The sequence below is a fragment of the Stegastes partitus genome, unplaced genomic scaffold (assembly GCF_000690725.1).
Source record: "Stegastes partitus isolate 25-593 unplaced genomic scaffold, Stegastes_partitus-1.0.2 Scaffold227, whole genome shotgun sequence".
In the NCBI taxonomy this organism is placed as follows: domain Eukaryota; kingdom Metazoa; phylum Chordata; class Actinopteri; family Pomacentridae; genus Stegastes; species Stegastes partitus.
In genome coordinates, this window is record NW_007577958.1 from 367,570 (window position 1) to 384,980 (window position 17,411).

General features: G+C 43.0%; 1 protein-coding gene across 2 annotated transcripts in view; it reads right to left on the minus strand.

The window, feature by feature from the left end:
- Positions 1–14,519, minus strand: part of arhgef25a (Rho guanine nucleotide exchange factor (GEF) 25a) — a 35,793-nt gene extending 21,274 nt beyond the window's left edge. For both annotated transcript variants that reach the window (XM_008281228.1, XM_008281227.1), the window contains exon 1: positions 13,968–14,519. In XM_008281228.1, coding sequence (XP_008279450.1) covers positions 13,968–14,073 — 106 coding nt within the window. In that variant the 5' untranslated portion in view covers positions 14,074–14,519. The remainder of the gene's footprint in view (positions 1–13,967) is intronic.
- Positions 14,520–17,411: the final 2,892 nt, after the last annotated feature.

Sequence of the window (17,411 nt, forward strand, 5' to 3'; positions counted from 1 at the left end):
TAAGTTAGATTTAATTGAAGCTGATCTGAATTATCCAATCGAATTATGTGTTAAGGGAAAACTTATGATGCAACATTCTTGTGACATTTGCAAAAGTTTGATTTAGATATCACTGAATTAAAGGTATGCCCTGACAATTTACGTTTGAAGGACAAAACGAGAGAAGAAATAAGGGAAAATTACACGCTGTAGTTTGTGGACAAACAGTGCCGGTGTATAGAAGAAGTCCGCTCCAACTTCTTTTTATTGATCAGTTGATGAGTGAGTGCTGCTGAGCCGACAAATCGGGCTGAAAGTGTCGGCAGTAATGGAGCAAACTTGTTCACAGCCCCTACACTGTGGAGCTTTTTGTCAGTCCTGTGGCCTCTTGGGATCATATAGGCAATTTAGACTCTACTGGACTCCACCAATAAACACATGCAGTCAGACGTGCAGGTGCCCACACACTTGCACGTACGTACACAAATTGCACGAGTACTTTCCCCCAGAGTAGTTGTCCAGATGGGCACATGGCTGCCGACTGTTCACCTGTCATCCAAGTTTCCAGTGTCATCTGTCTGTCAAAGTAAACAACACGCTGCGCATTCGAGGCCGGCATCCTGCTGGTCGCCACAGTGGTGAGCATGCCAAATGTCCAGCTGAGTCTAAGAGATTCTTAGCGCTGCAAATCAATGCCAGCACCTCACACAAAGCACACACCCCGGAGGAGTGTGGCGGTCAATGCACAGGCACCCGGCTGCGTCATTACTAACAAGTCGCAGCACAACACCACGCTTATCTTCTCTATTCTCATTGCCCTCTCCACCTCATGCTCTTCAGCCCAGACTCTGCTGGTATATTACATTTCACCCACTCAGAGGAAATGGACACTCTTCCCATCAACAAGCAGGGCCTGGGCTGCACTCAGGCACTCAGATGTGCAAACTGAAAGACCTAGGAGACCATAAGGCACTTAGAGGCTGAAGCAAATGACCGGAAACCTTCTGTCATATATTACAAGGTGTTTCACAATGTAACATTTAAAATTTCTGTTTATACTTGTCAATGAAAATATGAATTTTGGACACTTTTTTTTCACTTTTTTTCTCATGATACACCATCATGTTTGCCTATGGCTGGTTTATGTGTGTTTCATTTGTCCTGTCCCTCCCCCTTCTTTTCATTTTCATCTCCTCTACAACATATCCCTGCGTTTGCCGCCTTATTTTGCACCTCTCTTACCCTGTGCATCTCTGCGCACAGCAGTAGTTTTCAGACGACGGCTGGGTCCTGCCCTGGGATCAGGACGCACAGCTCCCTCCTCTAATGCAATGCCCTTCTCTGCTCTGCCCCAAAGCTGCTGAGAAAAGCAGAAGTTCGACATGCAAAACCAGCTGGCAGAGAAGACAATGACACAGGAGGAAAGGGGGGGAAAGCAACTGGAAAATCTTTCCTTCTTTTCTGCTCTTTTTCTAGTCGCTCAGTAACTGAATCAGCGACTTCAGCAATCCTCTAAAACTATCAAGCTGGCGCATCTTCTACTGAATATGAATGTAACACCCAGCGGAAAAAGCAGCCGACGATGAGCAGAGTTTTTCATTCTTTGTGATTTATAGGTAATTGGGAAATGAAGGTGAAGCAGGAGAAAAGCAAACAAATCCCACTGCGATTGAAGCTAAAAATTTCAGTGAGCGAAGGGGAGGAGACACCAGGGGAAAGAATGGGAGGAAGGCCATTAGGGCATAAGCTGCGTACTTGACTGCGTATAAGCAGGAAGTGTGCTAATTTCTAATTGCATGCATAGAAACACGGACATGTGTGCAACAGCGCAGCCGTTGTCCTCCTTGTGTGTGTGCCATATGTGAGTGTGCTCATGTCTAAACTTCAGGAGTGATACGCTGCAATAAGACAAGTGAACGGTGGTTTCCTGCCCTCCTACTGACCTAGTTTATCCAGACACACACACACATGCACACAGTGTTGCGATTCCAGGAGCACAGAAGGAAATACGTGGTAGACACATCAAGTGACACACAAACAAGCCATCAGATTCGTCTCCTTCCATCAGCCAGACTCTGTGGCATATTTTTCCATCAGTGTTAAGCATCAAAGCAGTCAGTCACTACGAAAGAAAAAAATAAAAAAACAGGCCTGAAATGATGACGCTGGTAATAATCCTATTGTCTGTGAAACAATGTGAAAGAGCGATTCAGACACTTCTCCTGATGAGAGCTTATGAAACGTCTCTAATTGATAGATAGATCTAAAGCACCACTGGTGTGCCACTGACTGTCAAAATCAGGTCACCATGAGTGTAGCAGTGCATTTCAAGTGGCAAAGGTGCGGCATTCACATCACATTTGCAGTCTCCTGCTGAGATAATACTCCTGACTTCTTCACTAAAGTTTGAATCATTGCTGCTCCGGCATCTACTTTGCATCTTACTTTGTAAAAATAAATAAATAAAAACCGAAAAAAAAGCAAGAAAGAGGACGCATCAGCATGAGCAGGCAGTAACAATGTTAGCACAGACACTGGTTGAAGTGAGAGACTGGAACCATGTTGGTTGTGATTTGGCCTAAAAGCTACAGACATTCCTTCAGAACCATCCAGAGAGAGACCTGCCAAGTTCCTGGCACCATCTGCCTTTTATTTATTAGTAAGCTCAGAGGATTAAGGTTCCAGTGTGGTCCATTTCACACTTGCACTGATTTTTTAGCAACTGAGCACAATGGGAGAAACAGGTACACACACATGGAATGCCATATTCACTATTCATCACTTATTCCCTTCAATTAAAACAAAAAATCTCAATGTTTTAGCCCTGCACCTTCACTGAACTGCTAATAATAGTCAAAACCAAAGCAGCACAGGCTTAGATATCCTCACTTTTAAGTACTTAAAACAGCACAGATCCTACATATCGTATAATCCATCCTGGTGTGTCTCTGATTAGACCCGTCCTTCCTGGTAAATGCTAAACTTCACTTTTGACAACTTAAGCTGTCGGTAAAAAGTCTAAAGCCCAATGCATATTTGTTTTTAAGCTTTAAAAAGCTCCCGTTATTGACAAATAATAGACAAAATATTTAAATATTATAAGCTATTGAATGCTAAGTTTTGAAATATAATCACTGCTGAATATTTAATACTTTTTAATGGTGTGACTTATAAAGCCCAAAATGTAAATATGGTAGAAAATGAGAAAGAGAAAATGTAAGGAGTGTTTAAAGCTGGTTTGTTTTTAATTAGATATGATTTTCACATGTAATCAGTGACGGATGAATCTAATACACCTCTTATACACATACACACAGAACCCCCCCTCCTCTGTAAGTCTGGAAAGACGTCCACTTATTGACAACAGTGACCTTAATTTTGCTACTTGCTAAGTTAATACTATCAATCACTATTGAGCAGTGAAAGGGACCAAATCAGTCTTTGTCAGCACAACCATAAGCATGTGTTTGCATCTTATTGTGTGCATCTCAAGCAGTTTAGACTCGTGTTTTCTCTATCCATAGCACAAGCTTTAAAAATACGTCAGATGGGTGTTTTGTTGTCTTTATTTAACAGAATAATGTTTTCACAGTGATCAAAAACAAAGACCTGACCTTTCAGCTCAAGGCCCTCGTTAAGCAGCCCAGCAAAAAGTATTCACTTTGCTTATTGAAACCTGACAAATACATGAATGGTAATATGAAAACAGACATCCTGTCCGGTTGTTTGTAGGTGTGACTCATCGTCCTGGTAAACACTGAAAACGGAGGAGAAGCTTCAAACGTTTTGTGAAAGGTTGTACTTTTACCCAAATGATGGTATTTTCCTAACTCGACACAGAGTGACAATTGGAAGTAAACAAGTGGAAAAAAAAAACGCTAAAGTCTAAGAATAATAATAATACAGCACAGGACACGATAGTCTTGCGTGGATGAGTCATTGACAGAACCAGGAGTGTGTATGAACACCACATTCACACAGAACACACATCGACTAGAGAAGTTATTCACTGAATTTGACCAAAAAAAAAAAAGCATTGAATTAGAATTGCATCGTATACTTCCCCTTTAAGTAAACGTCACAAAATGGCAACAACAAAATATATTTGAAGTTATGATGCCTTCAGGTTTACAGTTCTTTCTCGCTGCAGCTAGTAATGGTAGATCTGAATTTAATTAACAACAATTCTTGCTTATATTTTGTATTATCAGACTGAATCTGACTTATAAGTGGAGTTACCGTGTAAACATAAAAAGGGAAAAATAAACAAGAAATAAAATGAAAAGTACAACTAAAATGTTGAAGTCTAAAGCAGCTCAGAAGGGAAAAGTAAAGTACAATGAACAGTGTGGGTGTGAAAGGACGTTTCACTGTACGAGCGTATTTATGTGCTGCCAAAAAGAATCTAAAACATGTTAGTTCTTTTGATTTTGCAAACTTTTTTTTATAAAGTCCAGTGCAAAATGTTTGACAGCATTTTGAGAAAATGTGGGATGACAAAGCACTCGTATGACCTTGCAGAGTCTCCGCGGCACTCTGTTTTAGTGTGCTTGTTTGTGTGTATATGTGTGTGTGTGTGATGAGCAGCTCTACCCTTTTTGTGCCTCTTTAGCAGCAGGCAACACACACACTGATGCACTCATGATCATCCCTACCATTTTCTAGGCGCACACACACACACACGCTGTAAAAGCAAAAAAAAAAAGTGAGAGAACAACTGGCTCACACTCGTGTTTCAGGGTAAACAAGGCCACCATTAAGCCTGAGGTGGCCGAGAACGCAGAGCAAATTAAAAGCGATTGTGATTTCATATGGCAGTCCCACTCAGGAGGCCTGCGAGGAGAGCAGGAGACGGAGCTGTGGTGCCTGCTGGGGATGTGGAGCCTCTCCTCCTGGCCCCAGTCTGCCTGACAGCTCTGGTCCTCTCAGCTCCAGGCTCTCACTGTTTTTCACACTAGCCGTGTACAAGGTCACTTACTCCAACCTCAAATGACTGCTGCATGTGCCCAAATGATGTAAATTATGGACCGGCTTTGGTTTACCTGTCTGGTAAATTCCTCATATGTGGCATCACATGCACTCGTGACTGAAGCATCCAGTGTGCGTTAAGTATAAAAGGTCTGCGTGCCAAAACAGCAGAATTAACGATGTGGTACACTCCTTTGACCTGCAGACGTAAAGATGTGCTGCTATAGTGATTCTCAGTCAGACTTGATGGGCTTTCCAGACACATATTCTCATTCCTTTCCATGGCTCTCCACTTCTCCCTACACTCATTGCCATAGCAACTAAACCCAGAAGGAACGAGAGTGAGGGACAGCCGCACTAAAGATTAGCCATCAGCAAGACATGAAATCAACCAACACATGTGGGCACAAACACACACGAACGACATGTTGTACACGGTAAATACATGCATGCACACATGCGTGGCGCAGTCACAGGCACAAAGTGTAATGATTAGCATAGATTTGAGTTGATATTCATACGGTAACACGCCACTAAATGTTCTCATGTCTTATGGTTATTTGTAAAACAATGCCACGCGCACAAAGGATGCCTTTGAAAAGCTAATTCCAAATTCAAGAAAACCATCTGCACCTGTCAGCTTTTGTCTCTTTCAGATCAGATCCTGCGTTTGCAGCGAGAGCTCTCCATATGGTCATTAAGAGGGTGTCTTATGAATACGCAAAATCCATTCAAGTGTTACAGGGCGGCCTGGAGCTCAGTTCCACCTGGAGTCTGTGGTCTGAATGCGCAGACTCATCAGTTTTGACTATCTTAAGGACGTTAACTTCTGGATAGTATAATCAAATGTAATGATAAGAAAGCAACTTATTGTACTTACTGCTCTTTCTAAAAGCTATTTCATCCTTGTTTTTTTACTTTTGTTAGAAAACCATAAACTATGTTTTTATCTTGTTGTCAGCAGACATCATTTGATTGTTGCCACAAAAACACATCTTTGCATTCTGACATAGCCTGAGGGTGATGTTGCTAAGTTCTTGGTATTAAAATGATAACACCTCTTGGCTTTGCTGTTGCATGAAAACAAAAATCTGAGGATTATTTAGCCTTTTACTAGACAGTTAACAGTGAAGATGCTGCTAGGAAACAAAGGTAGAGACGGAGGGGAATGAAATACGTGATCCCCAGACTGAATCAAACAGGGACAGATTTACATGTTTTGGCTTAACAACTGGGCCACTGAGGCAGATTTTAAGTATTAGCTGCAATAGACAAGCTGCAGGCTATCTGTGAACTTAGAGCTGTGTGTCTATGGCAACAATCAATGCTACCTGCAGACGTATGTGTCATCTGCTGACAAAGAAGAGCAAAACAGGTCAATTTGTGGTTTGCAAACAGACAGCGGGGATGGAAAAGGTTTACTAAAGACCACGTGAACCTCTTGGAAATGTTTTATTTCCATCATTTGCTTTCATTAACACTGAAATTCTCGGTAAAAACCTCTTCTTGTGTTTTTCACATTTTTCCACAACAGGCCAGCTTTCTGCTCGAGCGACCGGTGCCAAAATGCAACGTTTATTAGTTTGAAGAGTCCTGTTTTACTCGGAATATACTGTGATTTACAAACACTCAAGACACTCTTGGGCAACTCGTAAACCATGAACTTGTACAGCTATCCTCTAGTCACAGAGAGACAAACATGAAGGAGAATGCAGGTCAAAAGTCAACACGTACTCCTTAAACCGATCTTCTGCTTCAAAGTTTTAGGGCTTCCTTTAACATGAAGGCAAACGGTTTGGCACTTAAAGTATGAACTATAAATTTGATGAAAGCGGGGGTATGCTATATTTTTTGGAGTTAGTAGGCAAAAATTCCACAGTAACCTTTCAGCATGTTAGAACTCAAGTGGTTTCTATACTTCTATACATCTCCTTGGCTCTATTTGAACCCTATTCAGGACTTTTGGGGTCATTTGGACCCCTGGCCATTTGGTTTAGATGACAGGTATTGTTTTTTTTATTTGTGAAGATTTTTTTTTTAAATATAAAAAGAGGGACAGTTGTCATGCATTTGGAACCAAAAATACATCAACTTATTAAAACATTTATTTAACATAATAAGAAAGTCTGTAAAGAATACCAACAAATATTTTGCACATATTCTTTCTTGGGGTCCAATGGATCTTCTACGTACGGCAACATGAAAGTCCTGAATAGGGTGAAGTCTTTAGAAAATGCAGATGATGGGAGAATTTAGCCAGCAACAGGTCTTGTCACCGTGATCAAGTGGGTGATTTTAAAGAGCAGCAAACTCCACATTAGAAGGAAGAAACGGTGGCTTAAACAGAGGACTCAAGACAGTGCAGTTTGAATCCTGCATGAGGCCAGTGAGTTTTTTTCTTGACTATTTTTGTGCATTTGAAGCATGCACACATACCCGAGCTCTTCTGGTGGGGCGAGCTCAGTACAGAGAGAAAAGAGCTGCAGGAAGGAGGACCGTCTTCAAATACTGTCTTTGTCAGATTTCTGCCTACTGCAGCTTTAAGCACAAGGTAACCTTTCCTTGGCTGTTGTTCTTGGCTGGTCACCTAACGTGGATGCAACACGCTCAGCTCCTGTGCGTTGTAGTCAAAGCTCACGTCTTCGGCGTAACCCCACCTCGCTCTCAGCATTGTCACTTCCCATTGTTTGCTTTGCTTTGCGCACTGTTTTGGAAAGTTTCTCGGTGAGGCCTCTATCAAGTTTTCTCTGGGGGAAAACTGCAGAGGAAAGCAGCCAGAATCACACAAAAAAGAAGAAAATCTCTCTCCTCTGACAGCCTGAGGGGCAACTGAAGCAATAGTTGCAGTCAACCTGTTGCTGAGACTGACAGGACGCATGTTCCGATCTTGCTGGATGATTAAAAGAGATGTTCTGAGTAGAAAGCGAACGCGTTTTTTCCTTTAAGTACTGGTAAAATTTGTAGATTTTGAAAGAACATAAGAAGGAGCGGGTAAAACACCACGGGAGTAATAACCAAGCATTAGTACAGAAAGAGCAAATGTCATAGACGCCCTGTAAGAAGGCAGACATAAAAAGAGCCATATGGGCTGAAAGTGGGGGTAGAATCGCAGGGAGAAGTGGCTCCCTCCACGCTGCTGGAGAATTCTTTCTAAACAAGGTATGGAATGCACTCCTGTGTTTCATAATTTGTTCCCTCATTCTTCTCCTCTGCACATTTACAAACAGAGGAAGAGAAGAAAAAAAGAGGGAAAGCGTGTGGGAGATAGTGGAGCAGAGGTGCATGGGAGCCCTGGAAATGTCAGGCCAATACTGTTTAGTTGAGCAAAAAGGAAAGAGGGGAGGAGGGAAAGAAGGAGATGGTGAAAATAGTGAAAAGGGGAGAAGACATCATTTATAACTGTCTGACTTGCTGTACGCTGACCAGTCTGACAGAGAGAAAGCTGGGGGGGAGAGGAATGAAGACGAAGGAGGAAGAGACAGAAAACGAGAATGCCCCAAGAATGATCTTAATGCTCCACTTGGTGTTCACATTCCAAGCCAGCAGATCATGCAACATTCAGACCAAAATTAAGACCGGCTGATTTCTTCTTCCACCTGGGATGACTGGCAACACTGGGTTGTCTACTCTTCCTTTACTCCCACCACTCCGCTTCTCTCTGTCGCTTTTTTCTCTTTTGCATATGCGAGAGAGAGAAACAATATGGAGATTGGGTTGCACAGCAGAAAAGGAGGCAGGGGGTTTGGGTGGGAGGGCAAGAGGAGATGACGAGGTGGAGGGTGGGCTGGGGTGCAAAGTTTAAAAATATCTCAGACTGCCGAACACAAGGCTGGGCCACGGCAGTCCAGCATACCTTCAATTTCAGCTATTTTTGTTGCTTTTTCCATAATGTCTCAAGTCTGCCTTATAAGCTGATGACAAAGAACGTTCTCCAGCTGAGACATAAAAAGACACACTAGTTCTGTCGCAGCAATTTTCCCTTCGCATTTGCCAGCAGTGCTGCTTTCCGTCAGAAGTACACTCCACTTGTTATTAAAATGTATTCATGCGTCTTGGGGTCGCAGGTTAGCCGAGGGTAACCTTGGGGGACCGAGACCCCCGTGTGTGTGGAAACAACCAAATGTCCTTGAGCAAGGCACTGAACCCGACCACCTCCGGGGTCTGCAACACATCACGCCCTCTGACTCATCTGTGAAGGGCAAGTGGACAACAGTTTCCTACAACGTTCAACTATTTCAGTTTAAATTGGCTGGAAACTGTAGCAAATGAGCCATGGGTTGAAGCTGAACATTGCTGAATAGCTAAAAAAAAAAAATTTACGCACCCAAATTAATGCAATTTACTGCTTCCCACTGTCAAGTTAAATTAACTGTTCAGACATCGGCACAAAAACAGATTCATCATATTATGTAGATATTTCAGATGTAGCTTTTTTTTGTCTTTGGCTTGTATACAGTGATTGTGCTGCACAGCTTAATGCAATATGTTGACAGTGATACACATGATGCAAGGCTGCAAAAGTCTTCAAGGCAAATGTGTCATGCAAGATTTTGAAACCGACTTGAATGCATGTGTGTCTGCTTTTGTAAGTGTTACACAAACAGTAAAGTGTGAAGCAGCTTCTTTTACTGTCATTTGACTTAAGCCCCCCTTAGTTCCTTACAGTTTTGCACGCATGCCTTTTGTTCCCTCTGCCTTTGCCATTCAAGCATGTAAATGTATGTGTACATGTGTGTGTGTGTGTTTGTATGTGTGTGTCACTGCTGTGGGGGATCCTTTACCCAACACACTGCATGCATGAGTCAACACCAGGCCTCAACACTCTCAAATAAACACACACTCGGATGCATAGGGAACGCATGCATATAGATGAATATACAAGACGGCACCGAGCCTTTTCCTTCTTTAGAGGAAGATAAATATAAAGAGAGAAAGAACGTGATGGGCACTGGGATACTTATGAAGAGAGAGAGAGAGAGATGGATATTTTGGATCCACACATGGAAACATTATTTTCGTTGCTATGCCACTGCTGTGGCTGCTGCCAAGTCATCTTTACCCTAAATTCCCAGACACAGGTAAAGCTGCTTACTGCCTCAGTTGAGGAACAGAGCAGGTCAGCAATATGCAAAAGACACAAAAAAATGGATGTGTGTGTATAAGAAAAGAGACAGAAAGTGGAAGGAGGTTCAGATGAAGCCTTCTTGTCAAGCTAAAGCCTAAATCTTCATGCATTTCATTCCCTGTCTTCTACACAAAAGCCTCACATAAGGAAAAAGAAAAAAGCTGTACATTTAAATATAGTTTGTATTTATGTGTCGCTTCCAAGAGATTGCTGAATGCACGTTATTGCTATACATGTCTTCTTCCAATGCATTTGTGTTTCAGAAAGTCTGCACACGTATTTCTTATTCCCACTCCTTCACATCTTTCAAATGCCAAACCAATTTGAGAAGCCTTTCAGAAACGTATTGTCAGTCTAATTCGGTTATGCTTTTTTGTCTTCAAACAGCTTCTTTTTTTTTTTTTTTTTTTTTTTAAGGCATTTTGAAAATGTTTTAGACCACATTTATAAACAGAAATATCGTGTGTGTGTGTTTTATTTTGACCTGAAATGCATTCCACAGAGCCAATTCAAGAAAAACCTTAAGTAGAAAAGCATTTATTCAAAATAGATTTTTCCATACAGGCTTACTATCTGTCTTTAATCTCACCTCCGCTCCATTCTCATCTCTTTTTTGTTGACTCTGTTTCTCTGACAGCCTGCATGTATGTATATTAGATATACCTCAGGGTGCATCCCAAATACCATTAGGCGTGTGGGAGGCTGCACCGCAGAAAAGATGAAATGCAGAAATGACAGTGTTGGCTTAGAATGCAGAGGTATCGTGCTTAACATTACCATGTATGTATAGAGAAAACATCGTCTGCGTCATCTTCACCGCTCTGTACTGCGTTTTTATGTGAATTCCTTGCTTTGTTTTAAAGTCTGTATTTCATCCTCAAAAAGGAGTGAGCAGACATTTGTTCAGTGCTTCGCTATTTTATTTCCCAAAACACATCACTTCCCTTCGGTCAATCCGCAGGTTGCATTTCCTCCCCCTGGGCTATGAATTTAACTGACTGTGGACAATATAAGACAGTAGCACACCATCTATTTTTAAATGGTTTGTCAACAGTCTTTGCTGGGAAGCAGCCCTCACTAATGGCCCTCTGGCAGCCAATCTGCTAATGTGCTGCGCAGAGCAGCGCTAATATCAGAGCTAAAATGATACGTGCTTTTCGCTTTCATTATACCCATCTCTCCACCTGTCCATCTTTCGGCCCTCCTCTATCACTATGAGTACTGTTGAGATCAATAATCCTTCCCCTCCCCCTGCACTCATGTTTATATACTTCCTGCTGCTCCAGCCCTCATAGCTTCTAGCACTTGTCGGTGGCGTAACAAACACAACTGGACGCACAGTGCTGCAACACTGCAACAAACAGCACGCATACACACATTGTCATGCTGAACTCTGCTGCTTGTGCTCCTGTTTCATTGCATATTGATTAAGAAAAAAAAAAGTGTGGCAGGACAGTCTGTATAAGGCCACAGAAAGCCATTTGTTTGCCTGCTGTCCCTTTTCTCCACAAAAGCAAACGGGTTAAAAGCGTCATTTAGTCTAAGTGACAGCTGCCAAAAATACTCAAGTTTAGCCATTTACTCACTGAAAGCGATGTGTGAGCGTGCGTGTGAAAGGCACATATGGTGCAGTGTGTGTCACCATTCGGCGTTCGAGTAAGTGTCATTATTCCTAAGTAGAGAGTGAATCATGCAGCACATGGTAATTTCCTCTTGTGTCAGTTGGGTGGCTGCTTTAGAATCAATGAATGATGTAAATGCATCGTAGACAGTTTGCTTCAATACAAAAGAGCAAGACAACCTGTAACTGTGATAAAAGAGATTATGAAGAGAAAATTCTTTGTTTGCTGTTGATATCAGAGCCCCGTTGGAAATCTGGCAGCTCACAATGAGCTATTATTTGTGTTTTGACCCTGATTATCTCAGATAAGAAAATCCAGGCACCGCTTCAGCTGTTATTTTGTAAAAACAGTCAAACAGACATTATTTGATAGCATGCTAAGGACCTTGCTTGGTGTAGTCAGGCCTGCATTGTTCAGTATTTTTCCTGTAAACACCACAAGATACTGGGGTCCTGTGTGTCCCTTTAACTCGCACACCCACTGGATTAGCTTAAGCTGTGGAAAGATACAGTAAATGAGTTTGAAAAGTCAAACAGACACAGTTGCAAGAGATTTTTACAAAACCTTCTCCACAGCTGACCCTTTCCCTTCTGACATTGCGTTAATTATAGAAATCGCAGCATGTAGAAGGCTGCATGCGAGCGCCACATCATACTAGCGGGACCGCGCCGGCAGCAGCAGCAACACAGAAATCTACTTTACACATTCTACGAGGAGGTTTTATAGAGCGCACAACTTCACATTACCAGTCACTGTGGAGGCTACTGTAGTTTTATAATGTGGTCTCTCCAGGAGGAATAGAACACTCATACATCTCCTGGTCAGGCAGTAAAGTGAGATCTGGAGGTTTCCTGCTTCTAACTGTAAAATATAAAACGTATCATCTGGTCGTGTCGGGTGAAAAACAGCCTCCTGATATGCTGGAAGTTGTTTAAAGAAACTTGTGCTGCTGGAATAATGCTCTTGCCATATGTTTATTGAGATTTCTTTTAATAGCCTGAAATGTTTCTATCCCCCCCTGCATGTTTATATATGATGATCGAACTGTGTGTGTGTGTGTGTGTGTGTGTGTTATGATAACATGGTAGAGGTGCAGTGGGGAGCTGTAGGCGATGGAAAAGGAGAATATCCATTACATAAGAGATTAAACTGAAGGAATCTGAGGTATGCATCCAACAACGCCGGCCAACAATATGAAAGTCGACTTGGTGAGCCCCCCCACCACCACCACCACCACTCCCAACATCCCTTAAGTACAGAGCCTCAATGGGTCGGTCCACTGTTTATACCTTTGATGTAGGCTTGTAAAAAGGGAACAAACACACAGCGTGACACTGCAGCGTAAACTCATATAGTGCTATTAGACACCGCTGTTGTTTTAACTTTGCCTCTGAGCCAACGGGACAGAGGTCATGTGTGTGTACAAGGCAGCAACGGGGGCAGAGAAACAACTGACAGGCAGTGATAGTACCAGATTTTTTTTTTTTTTCTCCTGCTGCCAGCTGGATGTTACACCAAGTCCTAAGTTTTGTGTCAACTCCAAACAAATGACACTGCCTGTGTGAGCTCACCAGCGTCGTTGTTATTACATACCATACCACCCGCTGCTTTAACTCAACCACACTTTTCTAATAGAGCGCTGCTATTTATGCTGCACTTCATTACAGCAAACAACGGAGTTGGAGGTAAAGACAGTGAGAGAGGTGGGAGGTGGTGGCGCTGGAGGGGGATTACTGCTGTTTTGTTCGGCTCCCACTGTTTGGGGTAGAGGAATGTTTCATAGCTCAGTCGCCCCCCCTTCCCTTCCCTGTGTGTTACATCCATCCACGTGCTACACATAACTGAATGACACACAATCATCATGTTGAGGACACTTTTCAAATCCCAAACACACACACACACTGTCTCTCTATTTTCAATGGAAGAATATGTGATGCACGTCCTCTTTCCTGTTCCTCACTGTGCAGTCAGAACGACTTCTTTCCTTTTTTTTTTTTGCCTGTTCTGATGTGTATGTGACACACATCTGTTGCTTTAGCTAGAGGCGCAGAGAGCAGGGGAGAGGACCGAGGCTTACATTTAAACGATTAGCATAGGCTCACAGGAAAGGAAGGGAGATAAGGCAGACATGGGTGGACATCTAAGAATACATTGAGGAGAGTTGGCGAAAACTACTTGCACACAAAATCTTAAAGAACATAACCATCTCCCGAGGCAAAGAAACTCTGAAAAGCTCAATGAAAATCAACAATGTGTTTGTGTGTGACACTGACCTCTGACTCTGGCATAGCAGCAGCCACACTTAGCCAGGACTTTACGGAACAAGTGTTGGCAGCCACAGCCTCTGTGGTGGCGATGGTGATGGTGGCCCCCTTTCATGCTGTTGAACCATGAGCAGAGGTGGGCATGGCCCGGCACTCTCTCTCTCTCTCTCTGTCTCTCTCCCACCTCTCTTTCTTTCTCTTTTTGGCCTCCCTCAAGTCTCTCACCCTCACACAAGTAGAGGTTTACTCCTCAAAAGTGTAAATCCCCCCCAAAAAAACGTGTCAGCTGATCCTCCTCCTCAGTTGATGGCAAACAGAGTTAAAGCCCACATCCAAGAAACCATGAGTCCACAAAAGCAGCCGCCAAAGAAGAAATCCACGCTCACGAGGTTACTCTTTTTTTTTTTCTTTTTCTTGTATCTGGTAATAAACAGCAAGAAAGGAACATTCCAGCTAAAGCTGAATATTGAACGTGTTGCCTTCGCTCTGTCTCTCTCTGTTTTTTTCCTCTGCTTTCTTTTTGGTGCTGAGCTCTCGCCTCTGTGAACTGCCTGGTCAAATGACAGACTGGGAGACTGCTTCGAAGAGAGAGAGAGAGGGAGGGAGAGAGAGATAGCAAGGGAGAGAGAGAGAGAAACAGAGAGAGTAAGGGGAGGGGTGAGAAGGGTGGAGTCTGCAGCTCTAGTTGCTGGCTATTCCAGGATAAGGTTCCCACTCCCCTAGTTTTTCTCTCTTCCTGCCCTCCGTCTCTCTCTCTTCCCTTCACTCAGCTGGTTTTTTTTTTCCCCCCTGCTTCCTTCTGCTTCTTCTCTCATCTGCTGCCCCCCATCTTGTCTGTTATCCTCTTTTCTACATGCTTGAGTCTCATCTCAGCATAGGTAATGCTTGCAGAGGGCTCTTGGGTATCTGCAGCCCGATGAAATGACGCGCTTTCTGACCCTGGAATAGTAACACCCAGGTCTGTTGTGATACATAATGCTATATACAGAGTGTGCTCCGACTGTGCAGACTGTGTGTTTCTCAGACGAGTAAGACACTTCCTGACACTTTAAAAATATATCCTTGTGTGGATCGTAGTGGGCTCTCCTGCTGCAGTATTGACTGTTCTCTTCATTTATGATTATGGAGCCAGCAAAGTGTTTTTGTGTGTGTGTGTGTGTGTGTGTTTCCATGGAGTGAACAGACAGTCTCATATTTCACAATGTTAGCAATCTTGGTGCGCGTACGTGTGTGTGTGTGTGTGTGTGCCGTATAATTCACTGTAGTTCATTGTGGGCCAGAATGACCAAAGAAATTTAGACTCACTGGATCAGTCGGTCTAAATAAGTTCCAGATCTGCTCTACTGTCAGAGATGAAATTTGAACATCTGAATGAATCCTGATTGATCGACTAAAAATGGACATAATGTGGTAATAAAAGCAAACTACGAGGTGCGATCAAAACGTTCTGAGGCTGTTCCCCGTTGCGCACGCACTAAAAAACACGCAGCAGGTGCGAGCAGTAACTGTCATGAGATAGGATTCCATGTGACAGCACGCAATTAACATCAGGCTCTGTGCTACACGTGTTTTTTTGTGATCACCAACATGTGTGCGTTTTCGCCACGGATAGCAGACTGGAGCAGGAAGCAAACGTTGGATTCTTCAGCCCACAGCGAGACATCCTACATGTGGAGGATCATCAGCGGTGAGAGGAGGGGGGTCCTGCAGCAATGATCCAGAGAAGAAACAGCAGTCTTTGCAGCGGAAAAGCGCAGAAGACGCATTATGTCAGAAGTGCAACAAGCGTGTTATGTTCTTCGACATTCACGTGGTTGAGTATCAGGAATTCAATCCCCAGGGTGGGCCTGTCAATACTGTATCATGCTGAGAAAAGAAGACATTTCAGCATTAACAACCTGAGCAGTGGCACAGTGTCAGGAACTGTGATGATGATGATTACGTACGGGGGTTTTGCCACTCAGCATCTTCCCTACTTGAAGATTTGACTCCAGGTGATTTTCCCCCAAAATGAAATTCAAGTTGAAGGGTTAACATTGTGATACAGAGAGAGACATTCATCACAGATTTATAGATCGGAGTGCAGAGGTGCGAGCACAACGAGACACAATATTTCAAAGGGGCAAGATTGAAATCAGTTACACTTTTTGCTTTTTATAAATCTATATTTTTTCACGTGCTGCAAGGTGGCGCAGTTGGTAGCACTGTTGCCTCGCAGCAAGAAGGTTGCCGGTTCGCGTCCCGGTGGGGGCACCGGAATCTTTCTGCGTGGAGTTTGCATGTTCTCCCCGTGCAGTGTGGGTTCTCTCCGGGTTCTCCGGCTTCCTCCCACACAGTCCAAAAACATGCTGAGGTTAATTAGTGATTCTAAATTGTCCGTAGGTGTGAATGTGAGTGTGCTTGGTTGTCTGTCTCTAAGTGTAGCCCTGTGATAGACTGGTGACCTGTCCAGGGTGTCCCCTGCCTTCGCCCTAAGTCGGCTGGGTTAGGCTCCAGCCCCCCCGCGACCCTAATGAGGATTAAGCGGTGTATAGATAATGGATGGATGGATATTTTTTCACCTCAAGTTTTCCACCTCATTTGCTATCACTGTAATTCATAATGTATTTTTATTTAATTTGCAATATAGTGAATTAATGTGTTTGTTTTTTTTTACTTATCTATCCATGCATCCATTCATTACACCTACTACCCTAACCCTAACCCTGGACAGGTCGCCAGTAAATCACATGGTTAACACTTATACACGCTCATACTACAGTCACTTCAGAATCGCTAATTAACTTAAATATTAATGAATTAAAAGCAGTTCAGCTCTTGCAAGAATGCCTGCAGTCATTAATATAACATGTCCAGTGGTTTACCAGTGTCGCGTTGCCATTCTGTATCACCATGCAGCGCACTCATCAACTGTGACAACAGCAAACAAGTGTATCTGCAATGATGATTGCTTTCGCTCATAAGCGTCTTTTATTAGACTGGAGGTCCTGCCATTTCTTGTGTTACCTGTGATAACATGTGATACTACATCTGTGCTTGTGTAAGTGTGTGTCTGCGATTGAAATCAGCGTTCAGGTTATCAGACAGTGCATATGTGTCTGGTACTAAACATGAGTGTGCTGCTAACCTTAGGAAGGAGTTTTGTGCACGACAACATCGTTTTCCCTTCTGAGTCAATGTCATAAACCTGGAAGCTGCAGAGATTTGTAATTGCCAACACTGCAGTACAGACTATTCACTGCCATATTTAGATGTGTGTACTTCAGAGCACATTAAACTCAATTAACATCTAGATTATGACTCATTAGCCTTATTTACAGATGCAATCCAAGTCTGTTAAAATGTCAGTAAGTACAGCAGCTTCATTCAAGTAGGCAGGAAGGGAAAAAGACAAAGGTTTTATGACACACTGCGCGTTCTGAGACCCAACCAATTATTTTCTGACCAACAAAA